General features: G+C 42.1%; 1 protein-coding gene across 1 annotated transcript in view; it reads right to left on the reverse strand.

The window, feature by feature from the left end:
• The window catches only part of LOC146796862 (vomeronasal type-2 receptor 26-like), a 139,419-nt gene extending 116,838 nt beyond the window's left edge, over positions 1–22,581 (reverse strand). The window contains exons 1-3 of the mRNA XM_085631398.1: positions 22,478–22,581; positions 18,566–18,859; positions 14,836–15,127 (exon numbers count right to left, since the gene is read on the reverse strand). Of these exons, the coding sequence (XP_085487524.1) occupies positions 14,836–15,127; positions 18,566–18,859; positions 22,478–22,581 (690 nt within the window). The remainder of the gene's footprint in view (positions 1–14,835; positions 15,128–18,565; positions 18,860–22,477) is intronic.
• Positions 22,582–26,596: the final 4,015 nt, after the last annotated feature.

The following is a 26,596-nucleotide window of genomic DNA, read 5'->3' on the forward strand; positions in this document are numbered from 1 at the left end:
AAAACTAAGTGAACACTGTGTCAAATGACACGGAAGGCCATCCAGAAAGGTTATTTATACTTTCATTGCCTATACTCTTTCTTTTCTTGAAAATAGATTTTTAAGATGAACGATTGGCCTTTATTCGTAAGGTCTACGCGTTTCGGAACCCGTCTCTTGCTGGGAACCTCATCAGGACCAATGTACTGAAACAAATGAACAGAAAATTGTTTACCCAATGTCCTATCTCTTAAAAACTGAGGTGATTGCGCTAAATTTAAAGTTCTCACCTGCAACTTCAATGCAGTCAATGCCTCACAGGGGACGTGTTTAGCCGTCTACCTCGAACTGTTGAGCCCGAATTATTCTGTCAAACCAAACAATATACAATACGCTATCAAATCTGGTCTACCTTAACGTGCAACAACAGATAAAACTCTCTCTACGTCAGCAGTCAGTCTGTCTAGTGGTATGGCGCTTACTTGAAGTGTGCGTCAAGGTGAGAAATCTCGGGGGTCTTTGTTAGTTCTTTCCGACTCCTCGGTGTGACTTATAGTCTTGGCACCGGCCGTTTGTTTGAAAACATGACTCCAAAGTTTGCCGGTCGTATTCGTACCGCTGTGTGTCAAAAAGAAAGCGGAACTCGTAAACATAGATTCTTGGTTGTTGTTTGTATCTGCAGCAATGCTGGTGGTTCGAATCTCACCTTAATGTAACGAATTTCCCGCGTCTCGTTGGGATTCTGTGGCTTCGCTGCTCTGCTCGGTGTCCGTTCTCGTGAAGGTGTATTCATGAGTGATTGGCGCGTTACGTGAGGACGTAACGTCAATCTAAGTGCTTCTGGGAAATGTAGTTCTTATGAGCTAGTGGCCTCTTTTTTGAACCACAAAACTTTGTTTTGTCCGGCAAAAGGAGGACGGTGATATTTTGTATGGATCGCTGAAGAATTCTTTATTGTAAATTGCAAATTAACAATTGGATTCCACTTGTTATGACAGGTCAATTATTGAGTTTATGAAAAGGTTGAAGTGTATTATTTGCCAGGTGGATGATCATGGCACATCTGAGTTGTGACCAATCAGGCCCGAAGCTGTGGCAGGTGACCCTCACGGTTCTTTGGGTTCAGTTTGTCTTGATTATGTAAACTTACATACTCGGTGGAGATTCCCGGAGGATCTTAAAGTTGTCATAGTGATTTGAATCAGCACTTTAGAGTATGTCATCTAGTCGTTGTCACCTTCCTTCCTGATCTCTAATTCTATAGGTTGAAAATTTCGGAGAGTTCGTTTAATCCGTCAACTGACGTGTTAAATTTAATGATCAACATTGCTTCCCGTCTCAATAGTTTTGAGTCCAGGTCCCCACCTCTCGCGTCCTTTTCGACTTTGGAAATGATGGTCCATCTCAGCTCTCTTTCTGTGTGGTTTTTCAAGGTCCAGTGATTGACAAGTGGTGCATTAACAATGTGTTTGCGAAGTCTTGATTTGTGTTGTTGGATCCTCTGTCTGATTTCTTGATTGGTCTTACCAATGTACAACTTCATGCATGGGCATAGTATTCCATATACCACGAATTTCGATTTGCAATTTGAAAACGTTACATGTTTCCAGTTGATACCATTGTGTGAGAAAAAATCACCCTCGATGGTTGACTCGCAGCATGTGCAGGTGCCACATTTGTGGTGCCCTTGTATGGGAGGTAAGCTGAGGAAGCTTCTGATTGTAGCATTTTTGGTTTTGGGCATGGCTGCCCGTACAATTTGGTTGGCGATACTTTTGTCCTTTTTGAAGGCAAATAGAGGAGTTTCTTTTAATAACGGATCCAGCTGTCTGACTAAGTGCCAGTTTTGATTGATTGTTTTCTTCAGCCAGTTTGACGTTGGGCCGAATGTGGTCACGCAGACTATCCTGTTGATCTTCGCTGGTGTTTGTTTTTCTAGCAGTGTCTCTCGTGGGGTCCACCACGCTCTTTTTATGGCTCTTTTTAGGAGTTTCTTAGGATAACCTCGTAGCAAAAGGTTGTTCTTCAGGGTTTCTGAGTGGAAAAAATATTCGTCTTTAAAAGTGCAATTGCGACGAATGCTCAAAAATTGCCCATAGGGTAGATTTTCCTTGAGGCTTCGTGGATGATTACTAGAGAAATGTAGAGCCTTGTTCCTGTCTGTCTTTTTTTTGAAGAGTGTCGTGGCTAAATAGCCGTCCGTGATGTAGATTTCAACGTCAAGGAATGCCATTTTAAATTTTGAATGGTTCATGCTGAATTTTATGTCTTCTGTGCGGTTATTGAGCCACAGCAAAAAGGATTGTAGTTGTTCTTCTTCCCCAGTCCAAATCATAAAGATGTCATCTATGTATCGGACCCAACTTCCAATATACTCTGTAAAGGGATTGTTGTGGTAAATGAAAGTCTCTTCGTATTTGGACATGAATAAAACCGCTAATTCCGGGGCAAAAGGACAGCCCATGGCCACGCCTTTTATCTGGTAAAAGAACTCATCTTTGAAGCTGAAATAGTTGTTTTTCAGTGCAAATGTTGCTAGTTCCATTATGAATTGGGAAGGTACTTTCTCTGGTTTTGATCGTGTGTTGAGAAAGCTGTCCAGTACTGCTAGGCCTTCATCCTGCGGTATCTCTGTGTATAGGGATACTACGTCTAGTGTCACTAGGAAATTGGTGCCTTCAACAAATGTCATTTGGTCCAATTTTTTTAGAAAGTCTGTGGTGTCTCGGAGGTAAGATTTTACTTCCTCCATAAACGGTTTTAAAAAATAGTCTACAAACTTTGAGATCGGTTCTAGCAGTGACTCACAGCCCGACACAATTGGTCTGCCTGGGGGGCAGGTTAAATCCTTGTGGACTTTAGGTAAAACGTAGAATACTGGAGTGCGTGGATGTTTGTTTCTCAGGAATTCACGTTTACCTAGAAAACCTTGGTCAAAGCCTTTTTGGAGTATGTTGAAAAGTTTTCCTTGTAGTTCAAAAGTTGGGTCATAAGAAATTTTTTTGTAACAACGTGCGTTGTTAAGTTGTTTGTTCACCTCTGCCGTGTAGCGATCTGTACCCCATACCACAATTGAACCGCCCTTGTCTGCTTGCTTTATTGTTATTGATGTATCATTTTTTAATTCAATTAAGGCATCTCTTTGAGTTTTGGTGATGTTTGATCTTGTGTGTCGTTTCCTTTTTTGTTCAACATCTGTTATGGCAGATAGTACGACTTTCTCAAACAAGATGACCTCTTTGGGAATCTTTCCTGGGGGAGGGCAGAATGTGGATTTTTTCTTTAAGCCTGTGGATTTGACGTTTGTGATCGTCGGGTTATCTTTAAAGAAGGTGGTCAGACGGATTTTTCTGCAGAATTCGATGAATTCGGTTTTGATTTGGATGAAGTTGGTGTCTCTAGAGGGAACAAAGGTCAAGCCCTTTTCCAGCACGCTCAATTCCGCATGTGTCAAAATTTTGTCTGATAGATTATAAATCAGTGATTTATCTAATTTTTGTAGTTGTGTCTCCTCGTTGACATTTCCCATGGTTGGTTGCTGTATCGCATCCTGCCTCATGGTTTTTGGCGGCCCCTTCCTAAAAAAGACGGTTGTTGTTGGAAGTTTTGCTGGTAGTTTCCTCGTCTGTTAAACTCTTGGCGGTTGTTCGGGGTTTCTGCCTCACTTCCACTGGATGATGTTGTGTCAGAAAAGGTAATAAAGTTATTCCTTGATCTCCCTTGAAATTCAGGCAGGAACCTGCGTGATTCCGGTCTCGAATAGAAATCTGATTGGAGGTAGGGATAAGTTTTCTCCATTGAAAAGTTGTTTCTGTCTTTTTCAAACTTTGCTCCCTTTTGATTGATAGAAAAATCTTTAAACTCCAAGATTTCTTTGTCCACTTTTTCCAGGAGCGTTTTTGAATCCGTAATCAATTGGTTTGTTTTTATTTCTGATTCCAAAATGGCTATCTCTTCTAGTTGTTGTTTCGATAGTCTTTGTGCTGTCTCCACGGTAAGGACCATGAGGTCCCTACAGCATTTAGTTTCGATAAGGCTGTAACCCTTTTTATAGGTCGGATCCTCTGTAAAAATTACAGGTACATTGCGTATTTGTAAGCCTCCTGGTATTGTTCCTGCCCTTAGATGTTCCACAAGAAAGTGGCCGTGGAGGTCCGTTCTGATTTGTTTTTTCTTCAATCTGATCAGCCTATCAGATTCATTTGTGATTTTAGCTGTAGCGCTTAATGTCACCGAAGCAAAAAGAGGAGGATCATTGATCAATTTTGAGATATGTTCTTCGCTGTAAGCGAAGGTGTCGCCGTCCATTGTGATCGAGTTGTATTGGTCTGTCTAAAAACTTCTTCTGGTTGTCTGTCCTATGCTAGTGAAACTCCCTACACCAAAACAAAACCTCTATGTGAAAAACAAATTCTGTGAACCAATGCCTGTTTCTAGGGTTATCTTTTTCCCTTTGAACAACCTCGCAGGTGTGCACCTGCTATTAAAACTGGAAGAACAGTTCTGGGTTTGACTAAATGGCAGCAAGGCCAAGTCGATTAGTAAGTACCAAGTTGAGTGCCAATGCTGCACAAGGCTTTTGCCTACTCTTATTTTGACTGTGTGTTGAATTAAACAATCACATAGTTGACTCCTTTTTCGGTCAGATTTAATCAAAGAGGTAAATCAATTACATCATATTTTTCTTTTACATTTTTCAACTACTCATGATCTCTTCATAAAAAAACCACACCGTGTTTTAAACAATAATTTTGTGACACAATATAAGTACAAATTTGTAAGATTTCGACACCTTCCAAAATACAATTTTGAACACAAAAACATTCAGCTCTTCAACATTCATACACATACACACCCATTCATATTCTTCAATAAATATACAAAACTAAGTGAACACTGTGTCAAATGACACGTGAAGGCCATCCAGAAAGGTTATTTATACTTTCATTGCCTATACTCTTTCTTTTCTTGAAAATAGATTTTTAAGATGAACGATTGGCCTTTATTCGTAAGGTCTACGCGTTTCGGAACCCGTCTCTTGCTGGGAACCTCATCAGGACCAATGTACTGAAACAAATGAACAGAAAATTGTTTACCCAATGTCCTATCTCTTAAAAACTGAGGTGATTGCGCTAAATTTAAAGTTCTCACCTGCAACTTCAATGCACCAGCATTGCTGCAGATACAAACAACAACCAAGAATCTATGTTTACGAGTTCCGCTTTCTTTTTGACACACAGCGGTACGAATACGACCGGCAAACTTTGGAGTCATGTTTTCAAACAAACGGCCGGTGCCAAGACTATAAGTCACACCGAGGAGTCGGAAAGAACTAACAAAGACCCCCGAGATTTCTCACCTTGACGCACACTTCAAGTAAGCGCCATACCACTAGACAGACTGACTGCTGACGTAGAGAGAGTTTTATCTGTTGTTGCACGTTAAGGTAGACCAGATTTGATAGCGTATTGTATATTGTTTGGTTTGACAGAATAATTCGGGCTCAACAGTTCGAGGTAGACGGCTAAACACGTCCCCTGTGAGGCATTGACTGCATTGAAGTTGCAGGTGAGAACTTTAAATTTAGCGCAATCACCTCAGTTTTTAAGAGATAGGACATTGGGTAAACAATTTTCTGTTCATTTGTTTCAGTACATTGGTCCTGATGAGGTTCCCAGCAAGAGACGGGTTCCGAAACGCGTAGACCTTACGAATAAAGGCCAATCGTTCATCTTAAAAATCTATTTTCAAGAAAAGAAAGAGTATAGGCAATGAAAGTATAAATAACCTTTCTGGATGGCCTTCACGTGTCATTTGACACAGTGTTCACTTAGTTTTGTATATTTATTGAAGAATATGAATGGGTGTGTATGTGTATGAATGTTGAAGAGCTGAATGTTTTTGTGTTCAAAATTGTATTTTGGAAGGTGTCGAAATCTTACAAATTTGTACTTATATTGTGTCACAAAATTATTGTTTAAAACACGGTGTGGTTTTTTTATGAAGAGATCATGAGTAGTTGAAAAATGTAAAAGAACAATATGATGTAATTGATTTACCTCTTTGATTAAATCTGACCGAAAAAGGAGTCAACTATGTGATTGTTTAATTCAACACACAGTAGGCAAAAGTCTAGTGAACCTGCAGCACTGATTGTGCCACCCACAAGAGTAGCCTTGAAACATGTCTCTGACCTGCCACTTTAGTGTCTGTGTGTGTAGTATTTGTGAGAAAGTGCCATCTTTCTTGCATGGCATGCCCCCACTTTTTGCTGAATTGCTGAATGTACTTTGGCTGAGTGTGCCCTGGACTCCTGCCAATCAGGTGCCAAGGGCCTATGTTCCTTCCCTAAAACCTAAAACCCAAATTGGCAAACCATGGCCACATGTCAGCCCCTGGTAAATGGTACCATAGGTATCCAGGGCCTTGTGACCAGGGAAGGCCTCTGAGGGCTGCATCACTAAGTACTACTTAGAGGCCCTGTACCCTAACACACACACACTGCCCTTGCAGGCTGAGTGTCTGGGTACAAGACAAAACAAAGAGTCGACATGGCACACATCCCTGTGTGCCTTGCACACAACCAACACTGCCCTGGCATACATCAGCCACCCCTCTAGCTGGGTGCCCTATGCCAGTGGTGTGGGCACAGGAGCATGAGTCATGTGCCCCTACAGTACCCAGGTCTATTTCTGGGCACTGTAAGTGCAGTGCTGCCATTTAAGAGTATTTGGTGCTGGTAGCTCGTCAAACCCGAACTCCACAGCACCATAATGGCAACACTGAAGACTGAGAAGTTTGGTATCAATCTCCTCAGCGCAATTAAACCCGCACTGATGCCAGTGTGGGATTTAATGTACAAAGCACTACAGAGGGCATCTTAGAGATGCCCCCTGACACCTAACCTACAATCCACATCTTGTCTGAGGTAGGTGCCGCAGAGTCCGTGTACAGATCAGTGACTGCTACACCATGCCGTATTATCTCTCACACTCGAGATAATACGGCGTGGTATAGCAGTCATTGGATTAGATTGGACTTCTCGTTACTCGTTTGGAATATTTGCCTCCTGATCCATACACGGACTCTGCGGTACCTACCGAATGGAAATTTGCATTACCCCACGCCTGAGTTACGTTGTGGGTTGGAATTAACACCACACGCCAACGGTATTGAACTTTTACGTATCCAGCCTTGAAAAAGTCGCATGTATATAAAACAAAAAGCAACGAAACACGTGTTGGCTTTGGCTTTGAAATTCTTGACCAGCTACAGGAATGAGTTATAAAAAAAAAAGAAAATCATCATATTAATTAAAAGAGTGAAGAACACCAAGAAAACCGTCTGTGAATTGTGGAGTCTTTATCTGTCTTACATTTGTTCCTCAATTATTACTTATTGTACCGTATTTTGATGATTGACGTGTGCTAAGGATTGTTTCTAATTGTCTGAGAGGCTGCCTAGGCTGCCACACAGCAGACATGTTGCTGGGCCCCTGGGCCTGCAACAATGCACATCCTTGGCGAGGTGCTAGGTTTCCTCCCCCAGGATGGGCAGGGGGAAGCTTCAAAGGCATGCCGCCTTTGTGAGCTTCTCCAGGCCACTTGCTGTACTCGGCAACTGGCCCCTACCGGTTCTGACTCCCACTCTGGCGGGAAGACTGTCCGGAAACTCCAAGTAAGGGCAGGGGATGTGCCAGCCCTGCCAACCCCACCCCTCAGGTGGGGGAGGCGAGGTGAAGTACATCTCTGGGCTCTCTCCATCTTGAAGATGGGGAGCCCTACCCAATCAGGACTAGGCCACTGCCCCCCTCCCACAGGAGAGTGGCAGGATAGGCGGTGTACCCACCCCAGGACAGGGACCCAGTAGTCCCTGCCCTTTACCTACCTGTAACGCCCCTAAATTTAGTATTTAGGGGCACCCTGAACCTTCCTTCCTTAGATTCTAGATTCTAAACTAGCAAAGAAGAACAAGAAGAAAGAAGACCTGCCGTGCAGCTGCTAAGAAGAGGAAGACACCAACTGCTTTGGCCCCAGCCCTACCAGCCTGTCGACCCTCGAACCTGCTCCTGCTATATTCCAGCACCTCCTGCGACCAGCAACCTCACAACGCCCAGAAGACCTGGCTACCTTGTGACTCTGAGCACCTGGGACTCCCACGAGCAGTGGCTCTGCTCAAAGCAAGTTTCTAACCCCTGGCATCAGCCCGGAACCGCGAACCCTGCACACTCTGCACCCACCAAGCCTGGCCTGTGCAGGAGTGGACAAAGACCCCGAGGACGTCCCTCCGGCAACTGGGACCCTGAATCCGGCACCCAAGGACCCACTTCGACGCTCCTGACGACGCCTGCAGCCTCAGAACCAGGGACCCCCCCAACCGCGATCAACAGAGGGTAAGATTCGCTGACATCAAAAGGCACCCCTGCACCCGGCCCCCTGTGCCCGACTCCTGGGTACCTACCTATCCTTCAACTACCCAACTTACCTCTTGAAGTGGTGGTGGCACCTGAAGAATCTTTGTCCCCGAGCTTGCAGCCTTTTTTCGTCCTTGAGCTTTTCCATAGCACCCTGCACCCAGCCGCCCGAGTGGCCCTGGCAGTGCAACTTCTACTCCTACCTACTTACCCATTTGCCCTGAGCAAGCGACCAGGAGCCTAGCTCCCACAGCCGCGTGGCCTGCTAGTCAGCAGCCACCAACCAAGGCCGTCCTGCCTCCCATAGGATAACATTGGGCCTAACTCACTCTGCACCCGGCTGCCCCTGTGCCGCTGAGGGTGTATCAACTGTACTTACCTAACCCTGGGAGACTCGTGAGTCTGTGCTCAGGACCTTAACTCTGCCAGTCGAGTATTTACCCAAAAGCCGAAAACTCACTTTTCTTCCATAGGGTAACATTGACTGGCTTCTTCTGAAATTTCTTCAGGTGTGGAGTTTCTAAACTTTAATATACTCACTTAAAATCAAACGAGTAACGGAAATACTCACCTGCTACTAGGAGAGATCCCAGTGCTGTATCGTGGTGCCCAGCACTGACCCTAAAAAGTACTTACAACCGTACTTACCACTAACTCAATTTTCCCCCATAGGAAACCATTGACTGTTTTTCTGTGAAATGTCTTCTGTGTCGATTTTTGCAAACTACAAATATTCTTTAAAAATCGTACCAACTGTGAAAACTCAATTACTTACCTGTTTTAGATAGGTGCCCCGGTACTGAGCCTAGGAGCCCAGCACTGGATTACAAAAGTAACAAGAACAGACTTTACCCGTAACTTGAATTTTCTCCCATAGGAAACCATTGACTGTTTTTCTATGAAATTTCTTCTAAGTGTTGATTTTGCAAACTTATAAATATTCCTTAAAAATCTCCTGTGTAACTTAAACGCAGTTTCTCAACTGCTTATAGGTGGTACACTAGTGCTGGATCTAGGATCCAACACTGACGTAGAAAAAGTAACCATAACCCCACTTACCTGCTAAGTGAATTTCCTTCTATAGGATAACATTGGTAATTTGATTAGCAAAAGTTTCTAAGTGCCAACTTTTAAAATAGCAAAATATTGCTTAAAATTCACAACAGTAACTAAAACGAATTTACTCACTTGTTTCCAAGAACTGTCCCAGGACTGACTCTAGGAACCAGTCCTGGAGTTAGAAAAATAATCCTGAAAGTAATCAATTGCAAATAGCTTAAAATTCCCATTGAGCTCAATGTATTATTGTGTTTGAAATTGTGTTGCCTATTGCAACAAAACTGTAACTATTATCTGCAAAAGTCAATTGCCTATTGTAAAGTATTTAACTAAAGCATCTCATTCTGGGAATGTATATTTTGATACCTATTGTTGGTTCTAAAAAAAACAGCCATATATTTTTTATATAAACCATTGGCCTAGCATTCAGTTCTTGAGTGTGTGAGAACATTTGCTGACTGAGTGTGTACAACAAATGCTTTACGCTGTCCTCTGATACTGCCTTACTGCTCGACCAAGCTACCACTTTAGAGAGTAAGGTTATATCTAACTTTAACCTCTGCCAAACCTCTGGGGACTGTGGACTCTGTACACACTGTACCTATTTGGGAACAGTATATACAGAGCCACTTTCTCACAGTATTAAACTACCATTTCGACTTGGCAAGTACACCCAATTGCCAGGCCCAAACTTTCCCTTTAATTACATGCAAGGCACCCCTGTGGAAGGCCTAAGGTGCCCTATGGGCAGGGTAGAGTGTAATTAAATGATAGGAAATGAACTGCTGTTTTTTACATGTCCTGGTAGTGAAATACTGTTAATTTTGTGTTCCACTACAGCAAGGCCTATCTCTCCCATAGGTTAGCATTGGAGCTGCCTTGAAACATCTTACAAGTGTATCTGCCAATTGGGAGCTGATAGAAAATTGAATTTTGGTGACTCTGGACTCACAATTTAAAAATGCATCTTTTAGTGAAGTTGTTTTTTTAAATTGCAGGTGTGAAAATGCCACTTTTAGAAAGCTATCTTGAAGGGGGCCCAAGTGCACACCTATTTTTTCAATGTTTAATTACTTCAACTTGTCCAGTAATAGTTCTTTAGCGTGCAGCCCGGTAACACGATCTGCCCAAGTACCGTGTGCAAATAGAATTCATCTGGAGCAGGAGCGCCATTGCACTCCGCCGGACGCACAGCAAACTCCGTGATCAATACCACACAATATTCCGTAAACTTTATCCATATTTCATACCAATTAATTCCATGTACTCCTTGTTTCTTTTTTGATTAATCTGTTTAATTCTTTCACATGTGGGGCGCTTTATGCATATGAAAGTTTCTTCTGCGACAGATATGCCCATCCAGGCCTTTCTCTGAAGCATAGTTTACGTAGTGGGTCGCAACCATGCTCGTCATACTAGCAATTAACCCCAAAGAATTCTGGATAATGTAGTGGCAGCGGTGAGTACGCCTATGCCACGAGTATGTGAAATAATGCCATCCCTGGACACGTGTTTCGAGGTAATTGCCTCTCGTCAGCAGGGAGCAGGTAGGTATACGGGGTGCCATGTAGACTGCCAAAATATATAGGTATAGTACCTTTCAAGGCGCGCAGGTGCGGGATCCAGGCTCGTCAGCCCAAAGTCGCTCGAAAGAGCTTTAAATAGTTTACGTAGTGGGTCGCAACCATGCTCGTCATACTAGCAATTAACCCCAAAGAATTCTGGATAATGTAGTGGCAGCGGTGACTACGCCTATGCCACGCGTATGTGAAATAATGCCATCCCTGGACACGTGTTTCGAGGTAATTGCCTCTCGTCAGCAGGGAGCAGGTAGGTATGCGGGGTGCCATGTAGACTGCCAAAATATATAGGTATAGTACCTTTCAAGGCGCGCAGGTGCAGGATCCATGCTCGTCAGCCCAAAGTCGCTCGAAAGAGCTTTAAATAGTTTACGTAGTGGGTCGCAACCATGCTCGTCATACTAGCAATTAACCCCAAAGAATTCTGGATATTGTAGTGGCAGCGGTGAGTACGCCTATGCCACGAGTATGTGAAATAATGCCGAGTTTCATAACATTCAATTTAAACACATATTGTTGCGCATTAGTAAGGTACTTATTTTAACGCTCAGTTATATATATGTGTTTAAACTGAATGTTATGAAACTCGACATTCTTGTATAACTGATGCTCAGTTAACAGCTAAGGGTGGGCGGGGTACTGGTACAAAGTGGTTTTGGGAAGATTGCTGCAGCTGGGAGTGTTGAAAACGAGAGGGTTTGAGAAAGTGCCTTATGGGAGGTGTAGTTATTTGGTAGGTTGTCATCATGGGATTGGCTAAATTAGTGGGAGGAGTCACGGGTTTGTATTTGAATAGTTAATAGCAGGAACGAGGGAAAGATGGTTTGGCGTGAGGAGTAAATTCATTCACGTTCTTTTTTGAAGGAAGGTACGAACGCGTGTGCATGGGGGTTTGACATTAAGGGAGAGGTCATTTTGGTGATAAGAATAACATTTAGTCGTGGAACGTTTAATGAGATACATAGAGGTTAAGGCAAAGAGTGGGGGTGATAAGATGGGAGTTGCAGATTTCGCAGGGCACATTTTGTTTGATGGCGCTTAGGAGCGCATCCAGAGGGGAAACGTCAGTTTTCATTTGAACATGGAATAGACTGGTTGCTGCTAAAACAGTTTTGCAATTTTTTAATGATGCATAGTGAAGTACATATGAACTAATGTCAATGTTTTAAAACTTTCAGTGAACCCCTGAAGAAGGGCTACTAAATGCCCGAAATGCATTGGGTTAAAAAGATCCACTATCAAGGATGATTTATGTATTTACATGCTTCAGAGAAAGGCCTGGATGGGCATATCTGTCGCAGAAGAAACTTTCACATGCATAAAGCGCCCCACATGTGACAGAACTAAACAGATTAATCAAAAAAGAAACAAGGAGTACATGGAATTAATTGGTATGAAATATGGATAAAGTTTACGGAATATTGTGTGGTATTGATCATGGAGTTTGCTGTGCGTCCGGCGGAGTGCAATGGCGCTCCTGCTCCAGATGACTTTTAGAAAGCTGGCATTTTCCTATTTTAACCACTCTGTGCCTCTGTCTGTCTCTGAATACACATATGGGTCAGGATGACAGATGGATTGTTTGTGCATTCACTCTAGACTGTCACACAAAGGGAACTGAAGTGTGCCCTGCATATCCTGATGGCCCGTCACCAGGCTGATGTGCCTTCCTGAGCTAGAGTGGTAGGAGGAGTTGACACTGACACCTGAAAAGAGCTGTGCCTGTCCTCACACAAAGCCGTCTCCACCCCCCCTGTTGTATGTCTGGAGCCACTGCAAGCAAGGGCCCTACAAAGACTTTCCTTTGAAGTTTGGCTACTTCAAAGGCTAAAACGGATATACGTACCGGACCACTGACACCATATACTCAGAACAGTTCTGATTATGGACATTCTGCCAGGAAGATGAGCTGTGTTGTTTCAGGAGGGACTGACAATTGGCTGTTTTCTTTGCTGTGCTGGCCTGCCGCTTGCTGCTTCTGTCCTCGTAGTAAAAGAACTGGATTTAGCTTTCTACATCCTGCTTTCTGAGGTTCTCTAAGGACTTGAGTTGAGCTTGCGTCCTGTTAAGAAATCTTAGTTCCATCAAAGACTTCACCTACCAGTACCTGGGCTCTCTTGCTTAGTGTCCTGTCTTGCCAAGTGGTGCAAAATTCAGTTCCTAGGCCCTTGTTAGTGAGTTCTGGTGCAACAAGAAGAAAAATCAACACATTGACTCCAAGCGTAGTTCAGAATTGGTGCAGCACTGCCAAAACTCAATGCATTGCCGCTGCCTGCACCGGAGTGTGGTTTCCACTTGACACAACGACCGCGCCTTCCAACACAGGCCTCAACTTTTCGTCACTGCACCTCTGAAGAACTGCTGCTGCATGAGTCTCGAACATCACATCACCGAAGTCCGTGATGCACCACTATGACATAGCACTTGCTTCAACATTGTGAAATCGAAACAGCGCAACTTGACTTTCGATGCATCACTGGCACATTGTCCCCAAGCACCAATTTCTTCATTGACATTGCACAGCAGTAAGCAATCTAGACCACATGCCCAAAAACGATGCATCTACTCCTCTGAACCAGTAAGGAACTGAAGCATTGCCTGCCTTTTTTGGTGCCTCACCTCTCCTGTGTCTCGCATCATCTTTGATATTGATGCATCTGAGGTACTTTATCCTGATCAAGATCAAACATTAATTTTAAAGAACTGAACTTTATTTATTCTTTGAAAATTCATATCTTGAATTGTGTATGTTGGAATTTTGTCATTTTTGTCTTGTTTTGTTCAGACAAATACTGGATATTTTTCTAAACTGGTGTGAAGCCCTTTTGTAGTGATTTCCCTGTGTTACTGTGTGTGTGTGTGTGTGTGTGTGTGTGTGTGCAGGTGTGTGTGTGTGTGTGTGTGCGCGTGTGCAGATACTCTACACATTGCTTCTGGGATAAGCCTAACTGCTATGTACCCAGCTACCAAGGGGGTGAGCAGGGATTATCTTAGGTGCGTACCTTACTTACCCTGACTAAAGTGAGGGTCCCTACTTGGACAGGGTCATATCACTGCCAACTAGAGATCCTATTTCTAACACCTACCTATATCTGTAGGAAGTAAACCAGGAAGGTTGTACAGCTCATTGTAAGGCCTACCCTAGTTGGCTCTGCTTTTCCATACCTGAACCCTCAAATATTTACTACAACTTAATGCTACTTTTCCCTGAAACATAAACCCCTTGCTACCCTTAATCTTGTGATCCCTAGAACCCTAAACGCCCCTTACTGTCCCTTAAGGGTACTGTTGCCTAAACCTTAAAACCCCTTGCTAACCCATAATGCTACCCACTTCTAAAACCCATAGACTCCTTACTCCCCTTAACATTACTCATTCTTTAACCCTAAACTCCTTAGTGCCCCTTCTATTACCCCTTTTATGTTCCCATTCCTGTACTTAAAAATACTCCTTAACAACACATATCCTTAGACCCTAAAAAGCCTTACTACCCTGTACACTACAAATCCTTGAACCCTAAAAAACACTTACTACCCCTAAACACCACCAATCTCTGAACCCTACAAACCACTTTACAATTGCAACCTTTAAACCCTTCAATGCATTGAAATTAGTGTGATATGCCTTACTTTGTTGTACCTTATCTCGTTGTAGTGCTAAATACATTGTTAGAGATCGTTGTAGAGGTTGTGCTTTGTGGAGCAGGCTTTATGGTCACAAACCAGCTTTATGACATCCAAAATGTATAATTCCTCTACACAAGCATTTTTCATTTAGTATGTCATAGATTTGCTCATACTGTACCTGAGTGACCCTCATTGGACCAAGCAGTGTGGCCATAGATAAAGCTACTGTTGAAGGGGCATCACCAATGATGCCAGCCAGCTTCGGTTTTGATTGGCAGCTGTAGTTGGGGATAGTCTTCTTCCCTCCTGAGAGCTGAAGCAGGGTTCCATGTATAGCACCCATTACAGAAAAACAGGAGTCATAAATCCGAAATCCCAAGGTGGTGTTGGGTAAAAGATGAGGATTCTGATTGATTTCATTGATGGTGAAGACCATTGCAAGGGCACTTTGATAGAGTTCGGTATAAATCCTAGAGGAGCCACAGAAACACATAACAAGGGTTGTGAATTTGAGAATCTGCTTGTTAGAGGATGACATACTCACAATACACCTAGGGGCAGATTTACAAGCCCCGTGCGCCACTTTTGCACCATGCTTCGGGGGATTTACAACGTGACGCATCTAGGGAGATGCGTCACGTTGTAAAGCCCTGCGCCACATGAAACCTGCGTCAGGTTTCATGTGGGCGTTCCGGCACGGGGGAGGGCATTTCAGTGCAGGAACGCCTTGGAAAAGTGGCTGAGTGAAATCTACAAGATTTCACTCAGTCACTTTTCCGGCCCGCTGCATCAAAACATTGCGCCTGCTTGAAGCAGGCGTAAGGTGTGATGCACCATGTGCAAGATAGGCCAGGTTGGCACAGTGCTGGAGTTGCGTCGCGCCCACGACACAACTCCAGCACTGCGCCAACGTTACGACGGCAGATGCGACACGCATCTGCATTTCCTTGCGCCATTATGCGCCGCATTTTAATGCGGCGCATCCGTGGTGGCGCAAGGATTGTGATGTGTGTCGCATGTTTCCTGGCGCATCCCTGCTGATTTGCAGGGATGCGCCAGGAATAGTAAATCTGCTCATTAGGGGTTATAATTTACTTCAGCGGGAGTTCAGTCAGCCAACAGTGTGGTGGATTGGTCACATCCTCCCACCTGACGCAGGACGACCTGCTGAATTGGAGGAGATACTTTTGCCAATAGGTCTCCGGTTGATGTGATGGGATTACTTTATGCCAAAAAGCATGCCAATTAGGGAATATAAATTACTCAATCCAGGTCTTTCATCATCATGTGATGCAATACAACGAGTGCTCAGAGTCAGCAGACCATTTCCAGTGATTTTCACACAGCCTTCACTACTGTCAACAATTTCATCTCATATTTGTGATTAAAATCTACTTCTACAACTGTTCCATCATAACTACAGTATTCCACCTCTCAATCAGATGAGGAGCATGCTGAATTAGCTGAGGTAGATATCAATGAATTGTCTAATTTGCAATGCATGAAATGGGATGAACACTAGTGAGATGTTACAAAATTGGCCTGGTGTGCAATGCAAATGCCTTCTTTTTTCTTTACCACTTCAGTCCAATTGTGTTTAATATGTGCATATATCGTAACTGTAAAGCATACTTTTTCAATGATGGTGTTTTTTGCATTGCAATTGTTCACATATAAACAAAAGTATGTAGAACAATCGTTATGTGGTCTCAAAGACAAAGGCATAAATATTAATAACAAAAAAATGTATTGCTATATTTTTTGTTTAAAAAAGAAAGTCTTGAATGATTACTTCCATAATTTGCATTTAAATAGACAATTATCAGATTTTCTATATGAGAACCATTAGTCAAAGGGAACAATAAACATCATATCTGGTCCGGTCCATCTCAGTATAAAGGAAACCCATATGCATGTGCAATATGAGCACAGGGCACGATGGATGTAATGTTACATGTACACATATGTCCTACCCTTTAACATATGTCTATAATTAGGAAAAACAATGATGCAAATTGACACCTCATAAAATACCTGTCACATACAAGCAGATTGCAGTCCAAATAATGTGCATTGTGTATAGAACGTTTTTGAAAAAACTCAGACATGGTTAATAGGAGTTAAACATTTTAGATAATTATTAAGAGTACAGTGGTCCTGAGACTGCTATACTTACAGAGGCAGTCCAACCACACAGGTCCGACGCCTCCACTGGGATCCAAGATCCCGCAGTGGTGTTGCAGCGGAAAGGGTCAGGATATGCTGGTGGTGCCGTGCCATGCCACCACCACTAAGCATGTTCGATTTGCATTTCCACTGCTTATTTCATGGTGGTGAGCCTGCCATGAAAAGGGTGGCGGACATGCAAGTAAGGGGGCTAATAGGCCCCCTTCCGCTTCTGGGGTGCATGCTGTGGGCACATGTTGTGCCACACCATTCAAGAACATGCTGCAGGTACCATAATGGGGGCAGTCTGCTGTTAAGGCTCTTCTATGAGCCTAACACAGCCACCTCCGTGAGATTGCCACAGCACTGCCCGACCACCCTGGATTCAAGTAGAAATCTGGCAGGCGGGTGCACCATGGGCTTGGCAGTCCTCCGGGTAGCGCTGCGGTGGCAGTGCTGGAGGAGTACCAACAAACACGTAATCGGCCCCTTAGTCACTATCATAAATCACTTTCACACTCCTGCCATGTATGTGATATCCAAATATATGGTGTGTCGTACTTTGTTCATCCACAATATATAAATGTTGAGGCTGATGTGAGATAACAACATTTTTCATTAAAGGCATCTTATGTGCATTGTATGGGTGGTAAGTGAACTATTGTTTACTGATAGACTGTCCACATAGAAAGACAAAGGCTAAAGTATGTAAAAAAAGTGCTATGTAACACATATACACACTTTAAATACACAACCATGCCTTTCTTTGGCATTGTCCAAGTACATATGGATCCATTCAACTGCTTTAATTCTATATTATTTCCAGATATTAAATCCAGTGATCACATTGTAGCTGCATTCACTCTGGGTCGTACCCTTACATGTGAAACAAGACTAAAGAAGCATAAGGTTTGTCATATGTTAGCATGCAGTTGCACTGAATGAATGAGTACAGCAACAATGTGTCCATCAATATTTTGTGATATATGTTCCTTTACCAAAAATCTATTTTATGTAAGTTCATAGAAGAAGGAATTGGGTGCCACCAAGGTTCATGCACAAATAAACAGGACCCAAATTGTAGCTACTGACACAACCCTAGTCGGTAGTTTCACCCAGGGACCACCTGGAATAATATAGATCTCCACAAAATGAAGGGTTTTGTGCCGTCAAAATTCACTTCAATCTCAGGGTCGGTGTAATCCCAAAACTTAAGTTGGTATCAAAGTGACTTGACATGGTCTGTAATGGTGTATAGGAAGGAAGCAATATCTATGCTGCAGAATGCAGCACACGTGAAGAGCGCAAAATACAATTACAAAAAAAAATTCTCCTTGTATCGCCTGCTTAAGACCAGGTATTCCTAGTAGGTATTTATGGCACTTCCCCATACCTTGTAAATATGGGGCAGTGTCATCAAAGTAATGCGTGTTAAAGCGGAACTCCCACTGCAAAAGCCATTGCACGCCCCTTTCACGCACTATTTATGCCGCCGCTTTGTAATTAAGACGAAGGAGATAACACCACCAGAACATTAGAAAAAGTGATGTTCTGGTGGAGTTAAGTTCTTGTAAATATGTCCCTAAGGTTGTGTGTGTGTGTGTGTATGTGTGTGTGTGTGTGTGCTTGTGTATGTGTGTACTGCTACATCAAGGCACCCACATATCTAAATAGGCTAACATAAATACAGCCTGTATTATCTCATTTGTATTTGGCATCTTATCAATAATGGGGTGAATTACCTTTCACATCGCTTTGGAGCAGGTGGATCTGTGAACAAGAAATTTAAAGATGGGAAAATTGCCTCTTGGTGAACAGCAGTCAGGATGCCAAATATCACATCCCCTTCCCTGGAATACTCCTCTATGTTGTCTGTTACAGAAAGTTCACAGCCAGATTTCTGGCCATCAGCTGCATGTGTAGATGTGGTTGTCCACGTGTGCTTATGTATAATAACAAGAGCCAGGAAGAGTGACATCATCTCATTCCTTTGCTTAACAGACATCCTTGGCCATGTCCTGAATTTGACTAAAATACTGAAAAAGAAAAAGAGCAGTTTGATGACAAATTAGCATTTTGTATATAATTATACTTCAAAATGTATTCTTTAAAACCCCGCATGGATGGTTATTTTTCACAATTTTTACGCCAGCGCTGATTACGAGTTGAGAGCACACTGCACTCAATCCTGTTTGTGCGAACAAATAACATCCTCAGTGTCATCTTAAAGATTTTTGAGGCCTTTGGCAAGTCCTATTTTGTGGCCCGCTGTTCAAAACAGTTGTGAATTTTATTAGCTATTTTGTGTAAATTGAAGCAAGCATAATGACCAAAAATGTTAAAGTAGGTTAAACCTTCAGGAACTGACTCACCCAAAAAGAATCTAATGTATTCCTTGAGTGAGGCCTCAACATCCTCAGTATTAAACTGGAGAGAGGGAAAGGTTGAGAAATTGAAATTGAGGTGATGTAGAGGGAGAAGCTTTCTTCTCAGGGGACCCTTTAAAACTGAGGTTCTGACCAATAACCCACCATGCCCAGCCTTAAAACATCTCTGATTATGTAATTAGACAGTGAGCTGTGCATTGGGGTTTCTAAACCTCCCTTATTTGGGAACTGTTTAATGATACATCAAGAGCAAGGCTTTATTGGTTTGCACAACTGGTGATTAATTTATAAGATTATCGCAAATCACATACCAGTGTGGGACTTTGTTATCAACTGCATCTGAGCCATCGGCGTCCCCACCACATATCTTTGTCCCACAAAATCATGTGACAGTGTGACCAAGACCAGGTTAATATCATAAACAAAACCATAGACACAGGAAACAACGCCAACCTAGATTGATTCAACAGCAAATATGTATCACTCTTTCTCTTTGCTACCTTTCAGCCAGCAATGAGGCCATCCAACTTATGCATTTCCCATAAATAACCATGAGTTCACTATAAAACGCACCTATTCCCAACAGAATGCAAAGCAAACTCGATTAGTGGGGGTCCACTATATGTCCAGTGGCACTGGAACAAGACCACATCTGTAGAATAACTGTAACTAATGTAAAATGGTTCTATTAAGATTCCTTTTATGTGAAGGTATTTTATGGAGCTATCCTGAACAGAAGGGATTACTGGGAAATAAAAGTTAAAAATTTGAAACCCACACTTAAGAGAAGAACTAAACTATATACATGTTAAGAGACTTCTCAAAACAGAATTGTTCTGACAGTCACTCAAGAGCTGACTCATTGTACCCGATTAGCTTAGGGCCTGATGGAGATCCTGGCAGACTGGTTACTCCATCACAACAGTGACGGATATCATGTTTGCTGAAATATAAATCTCATTATATCCTATGGGATTTATATTTCAGCAGACGGGTTATCCGTCACCATTGCAACGGAGTAACCCGTAGAAATCATCTATTGGTGATGCCAAACTAATTTAAAAGAATTGTGGTAAATTTTAAGATGATTTCACCAAGTGAAATATGTTGATTCCCTGCTGGAGTTTGATAATTTTTTTCATTGAAATTACAATTAGTGGTCCAGAAATCGAATGTGACCATTTTCTATAAATGTACAGATATCTTCCTCATTTATCATGATCAAAATAACTGCCTGACATCTTGTCTCAAAATATACTTCAACCAGTGGCAGCAGCAACCTGCTAGTTGATTCCATAGTATTCTACTGAGGCTGCACCACTGAGTTCTATAGGACAACTAGAGTGCTAGAATTCTTTTTTGATGGTGGAAGTGAGGCACATCTGAGCACCATGGTGTTAGAATAGGAACTGTTGAAATTAAAGCTGCTATTAATCAGCTGACAAACTTAGCAAACATGGGGCGGTGGTTTAGTTCTGTATTATTAATGTGTTTTTTTAATGTTTCTTTATTTGCATTTTCCAAACAAAGAGATAAATAGACACATAAGTGGTCAGTTACCAAATATGCACATCTATAGCAAAATTTCGGCACACATTCAGGCACAGTTGACTCACACATTCATGTGTATAATATATTCAAGAAAAATTTGTCTGCTCTGTCAGTTAGTACCTCCTTGACTTTAAAAGAGTTACATTTTGGCAGACAAAGAACATTTTATTACCCTTGTATTTTAATACACGGGGGAATGGGTATCTTCCTGCACAAAAACAATCAATAGAGGCGTTTTTCCTCGTTCTGTGTTTTTCTGCAGAGCACATGGAAAGAGGAAAAAACGAGGAGAAATGAAAAATGTCACCTTGTTACACCGGCTCTGGGAAGTCGTAAGCTTTTGCCGCTGCCCTAGCTTTTTGTAAATCTGGGAAAGCATCAAAATCCATGGGTGTTGCGTGGGAACACCCACTGCAATGAACATAGTACCCCGATTTGATGCAAAGTAAGGCATCGCAGTGCTTTGTGCTGCCTTGTTTACTCTATACCTAGGAGGCCATGCAAAGCAAAGCAGGGTGGCTCTGCGTCGCCTCATAGATATAACTGAGAGGCCCGCGCCACCGGAGCGTCATAAAAAGTGTCGCTCCGGGCTCTTAAGTCCCTCAGTTCTTGCTGAAGGTAACCGCAGGTTTGCACTCATCTATCACTTACGTGTCCTAAACACTGCAAACCAGACATGCTAATTATTAAGGAAAGTCACTGGTTATCTTTCCTTTTAAAATGTACTCAACCATTTGACTGTTCTTTCAAGGATCATAATACAGTGGCTATTTAAGAAACATTGAGACTGAAGTAGTTGGACGCCCTCTGCTCATTTTTAGATGTGCACTATAGATATTCCATAAACATACATGCATACTTGCAAGAATATTTAACCCGTCAAAGAACATTTTACTGCAGGTTACTGTAGGATGTTAATATGCTTCGCGCCATGTTGAAATGAATGAGTATTCTAAGAGTCTCATAAAACAGACACATACTCATATCTCTCTCTAGTAATAGCTCGACCTCTACACAAACGTACAGACTGTGCACGTAATCACTCACCCAAGGTAGCTATTCACTCTTTGAACACTGGTGTCAACACACAAACTTTAAACAGTGCAAGCTCCGGGTGATTTACTTCGTCCCCTAAACAGTCCCAGATTTGATTTTTCTAAGATGACAGCAATGCTGCTGATGTACAATCAAAAGTGCTCTACCGAGGCGTGCTCATAAATCACCGCCAGGCCACAACAAATGAGATGACCGGTGGCCAGTGCGTCTTAACTTTGAAAAATAAACACACACAAATCATGAAGTTCAGAACCAGACTCTAAAATGTATTTAAGCTCTTACAACTTGTATAATTAGTTTGAAAGAAATTGACTTTAGTACAAATAACTGCACTTGCAGGTAATTGAATCGATAGTTATAGACCTTGTTCCGTCTATTTACGAGTGCCCCCTGTCCCTTCTGGTCCGCTTGACCTCTCTCTCACTGCTCAGATGCTCCCTCACCTGTTATAGCACCTTTAAAAAGTCATCAAATTCCCCTGGGAGACAGACCCCTACTTAGAGGTGATGAGCACAGACAGGATGCCAAACGTAACAATCTTTTATAAATGTGGCCTCCCTTAAGCCCTACGCAAAAGAAAAAACTTGATCTCAAAAAACAAAATGCAAAATGTTATACACACAATTGCATATCTACTTAAGTAAAATGAGAAAAACATACCTTTTGAGCATCATTTCACGGTTTTCCCCCTCGTTTTCGTCTTCCCTGAAGAGACCCTGGTGTCCATGTGTGTGTGTGATGTGACCTAGAGCAGATAACTTCATTCTGCTGCATAAAATAGCTGTTTTATGCCAAAGTTTTCTCTCCAGACATTGTGCATTCAGGGTAATGGGTTCTTAATAATAAGGTGCGCTGATAATTTGCTGGTTCAAGATCCAGTCAATGTTTCTCTACATAATAAATATAATACAGTAAATTACATATTTCAGTAATTATTGTGGTGTTAAAATGCCAGCTGATGCTGATTCCAGAGCACAGCGGGGGAGCAGCGGGCAAGAAACTCACTACGCCTTGATGGCCAATACCATTTGGAAAGGTTTTCTGGCCCATCCTCTTAAAAGCAGGGACATCCTAAGGATTTTGGGGCCCTGGCCCAGATGTGCTTTGGAGGCCCTTATTTGAATATATTATCCAGTTTCATCTCTTTCATTCACTCTCTGGCCAGGACACTGACAGTGCACAGGCACACCTGTTCAAATTCTAAATAGGTTTACATTTAATATTCAGTGTTTTCAATATTGTAACACAGCAGCAGCTCACTAATATTGCTGCAAATACATCCTGTGACACTCTCTCCCATTTCTCATATGTGAGGTCTGCTTTTTGTCTAAAAGAATGTTTTGTTATGGATATTGCATGAATCATAAACAAAGCAGTTCTCTGCATAATTTCTGTAGTAGACTCTCACACATCACCCACATTAAAATAAATTGTAGGAAAATGGAATTCAAAACAATATGTTAAAGGATTATTTAGGGTCATCAGAGCAAAACTTTCTGCAGAACAGAGATGGCTCTATCGGGGCCCTCAGACTGGCTCGGGACCTAGGCCAGGGCCCAGTTTGCTCATGACTTAAAACGTCTCTGCTGAGAGGCCTGAGACAGATAATTTTTCCACTTTTCTGCTCACATTTTTAAGTGCTTTTCTTAATAAAAAATATTGTTGAGAGTTATATTTTGCAGATTCGGTAGTGTGAGCAGAAGAGACCAGAATTGTGCTCCTCCGATGACTGAAATTACTTTCATTTTTATTTTAAATTATTTGTATTCCGATGACTGAAATTACTTTCATTTTTATTTTAAATTATTTGTATTTGGAGAATACCATCAACCTCCCCAGTGTGATCATCCCTCAACCCCCTTGATATTTTCCTGGAGCTTCAGCATTTTTAGGTTTTGCCCATCCTGGGAAAGGAATCCTTTGCTTTGAAACTGGCGGAAAGCTGCAGTCACTGGTTGTCGACCCAGCTCCAACAGGGCCTCGCCGTTGACTCTAGTGATATCACTGCGGAAGCCGAAGCAGCCAATCATGCCTGCAAAGCAAGATAATCCCAGCCCCCTGGTATACCTCCGTAAAACAAAATTGTTTTCCAGAGATTTCAGTTTTTCAGTTGTGCTTTTGGATCATTAAAGAAGTAATTTAGCTTGTGTTGACAGTGCTCCTCATTTTTAAAAATGGTAGATGTGATACAGTGATGATTTAATATAACAGGAACCATGAGACCTATATACTTCATTTTGGTATCAAAACATAGGTTTTGTGGGCCAAGTAGTCTAATAGAGACAGAAAATAACTTCTTATAGCAACCCTTTCACCATTTTCCAAAATGGCGGCTATAATAGAGGAAGAAGAGACATATTTAGAAATGAAACAAATAATGTTTTTTGTTCCTTTTATGTATACACCAAACAATGTTTATGATCTGAATATTGAAAAAAATAATATATCTCACTCCTGTTTTAGACACATTTTCATTTTATACTTTAAATATTTGTTTTGGCAATCGCTTGTGGTACATTTGCAGACAGTTGAACATTTGAGAAGAGCATATTGACAGGAACATCTTTTGTAACACAGGTTTTGCAAGTACAAGTTTGTGTAAATTCTGCAGGTAGAGGCTTTAGAAATTTCGTAAGTTTTAGCACCCAATCAATGTTTCCCAAACAAATTCACATGGATCTTTCTCTACATATGCTTGATCCAAAACATTTACACATCCTCTCATCAAGCAGAACGCTCCCTTAATGTGTCAGCGCACAGAATATGACATTGGTGGAAGGCCACTTAATGGGACTGATCTCTAAAACTCACTGTACCAAAGATCGTCAAATGTGTGATAGTCAGAACTCATTTTCCTCACAAGCACAAGGTATTTTTCTATGTCTTTAAAGTCACATTCTTCTTCTCTCTCAGTATGTCCTTTTAGAAACTCCAAAGGTTTAGCGGTTAAAGTTCCAAGCTTTGTTCCAATTGTGCTCATAGTGTCATCATCCGTAAAATATGTGCCTTGATAAGAACACTGGGCAAGTTTCTTGTATAGAATATGAAGCAGGATTAAGTGCCTTCTCTTGCCTGTTCCATAATGTGTCTATAACTCTGACAATCCTTGACTTATGAACATTGCAACATATCTAAGTAGCGCACTAATAACATCTGTGTCATTTGACAGGTCAATGACTCTGTTGGAACCATTTCGAACAGCTCACACAACATGTGGCACAACACGAAGGTCAGCTTCCTCCAATTTGCTGTTAAGTTCTTGAACAATATGGCTTGTACTTTTGAATACATCTCTGCAGGCACCCACTCCTCATTGACAATTGTTCCACTTGCAATAAGTGGAAATTCAGTGTTTACTGAATCATCAGCAATTTTTTGGCAAGTTCTCCAAGTTCATCTTGTTCGATGTTGATGACCAGAATTTATCAAGTTGCACAGGTATAGCTGTCAAAAAAGTAATGCAGGCATGTTCAATTATTCCACTTGTAGTCATTCACCTGATTCTCTCACATTCTTTGACAGGTAGTACAAAGATAACTGTCAAAGACAATGTGCAGTTCTTGTAAGGTGCACACTGACTTTGATATCTGTAGAACAGTCTGAACGACCTCTCCGAAGTTCTGAATCGATGCAATCTAGACCATTCACAATTTTGACATATACTCAACAACAACAGCAGTTTTCAATGAGGACACCTTTTTGAATCGAAATTCCTCAGGTGAAATTCTTTTCGAGCTCTTGTATAAGTTTGTGCTTCACTGGTTTTGTAAAAGCATCTCCATCAAATAATGTGTTTGTTGGAAGAAGATCATGCAAGAGAATGTACTTGATGAATTCACCCCTTGCATTTGTTACACCCATCTCTCTATGTGCTTGCAAAAGTTGCTTTTTGCAACCTTTTTTGTAGTGGCTGGTTGGACGAAACTCTTACTATGGCAATTAAAGCATGGAAGTTTAGCTTTAGTGATTATGTCAAACTGCTTTTTCTCTTTCAATACAAATCTCTCCTGTTTCAGTTCTGCATATAGTTTCAATCCATGTTCCAGGACGTGTAGTAGATATGTCTATATATCGTTATCCACATATTGTTTGGTCATAGAGTTTTGTAGTTGAGCAGGCCCCTTTATATCAAAGGGGTTTCCTTGCTGCTGCATGAAATGAAGAAAGCTGTCAACATGTTTATTGAATTAATCCCTTCTCTTTCCCACACGTTTGTGGTGAGGAAGAGTTTCACACCTGCTGTAATTTGACAGGGAAAACCACACAGTATTTACAGAAATTTGTGGAATTTTCAAAAAGATTAGGGGCTTGATTATGACATTGGCAGTGTGGGAGCAGGCTGCCACACCAAGGCCCCGCTCTCACACTGCCAAATTTGACCTCTGCCCATCCGCAAGATAACAAGATATCTCGTGGTCTGGTGGGTGATCGTTTGGCATCCCCACGGCAGTGCCTATTAAAAAGGCAGGTGAATTGGGAGTTCAAAAACACGTTCCGGTATGGCATGGACTTTAAAGTCCATGTCGTGCACATAAGAGGGTGACTGTACACAGGGAGCCACAACATGTGCCCCACTGCAGGCACCCCATGGCCCTGAGGCAACAGTCATGAAACTCCTAATATGCTTGGCGGTGCTGCAGCAGCACAGCCAGCATATTAGGGCCTCTCACCGTCGCTTCACTGCCACGGGATCCATGATTCCCAGCAGTTGCGGCAGGCTTGTGGTGGTCTAAGTGCTATATTTGTAACACGGCAGGTGGACCGCCAGTCTGGCAGCCC

Source organism: Triturus cristatus, chromosome 10, assembly GCF_964204655.1.
Source record: "Triturus cristatus chromosome 10, aTriCri1.1, whole genome shotgun sequence".
Lineage (NCBI taxonomy): Eukaryota > Metazoa > Chordata > Amphibia > Caudata > Salamandridae > Triturus > Triturus cristatus.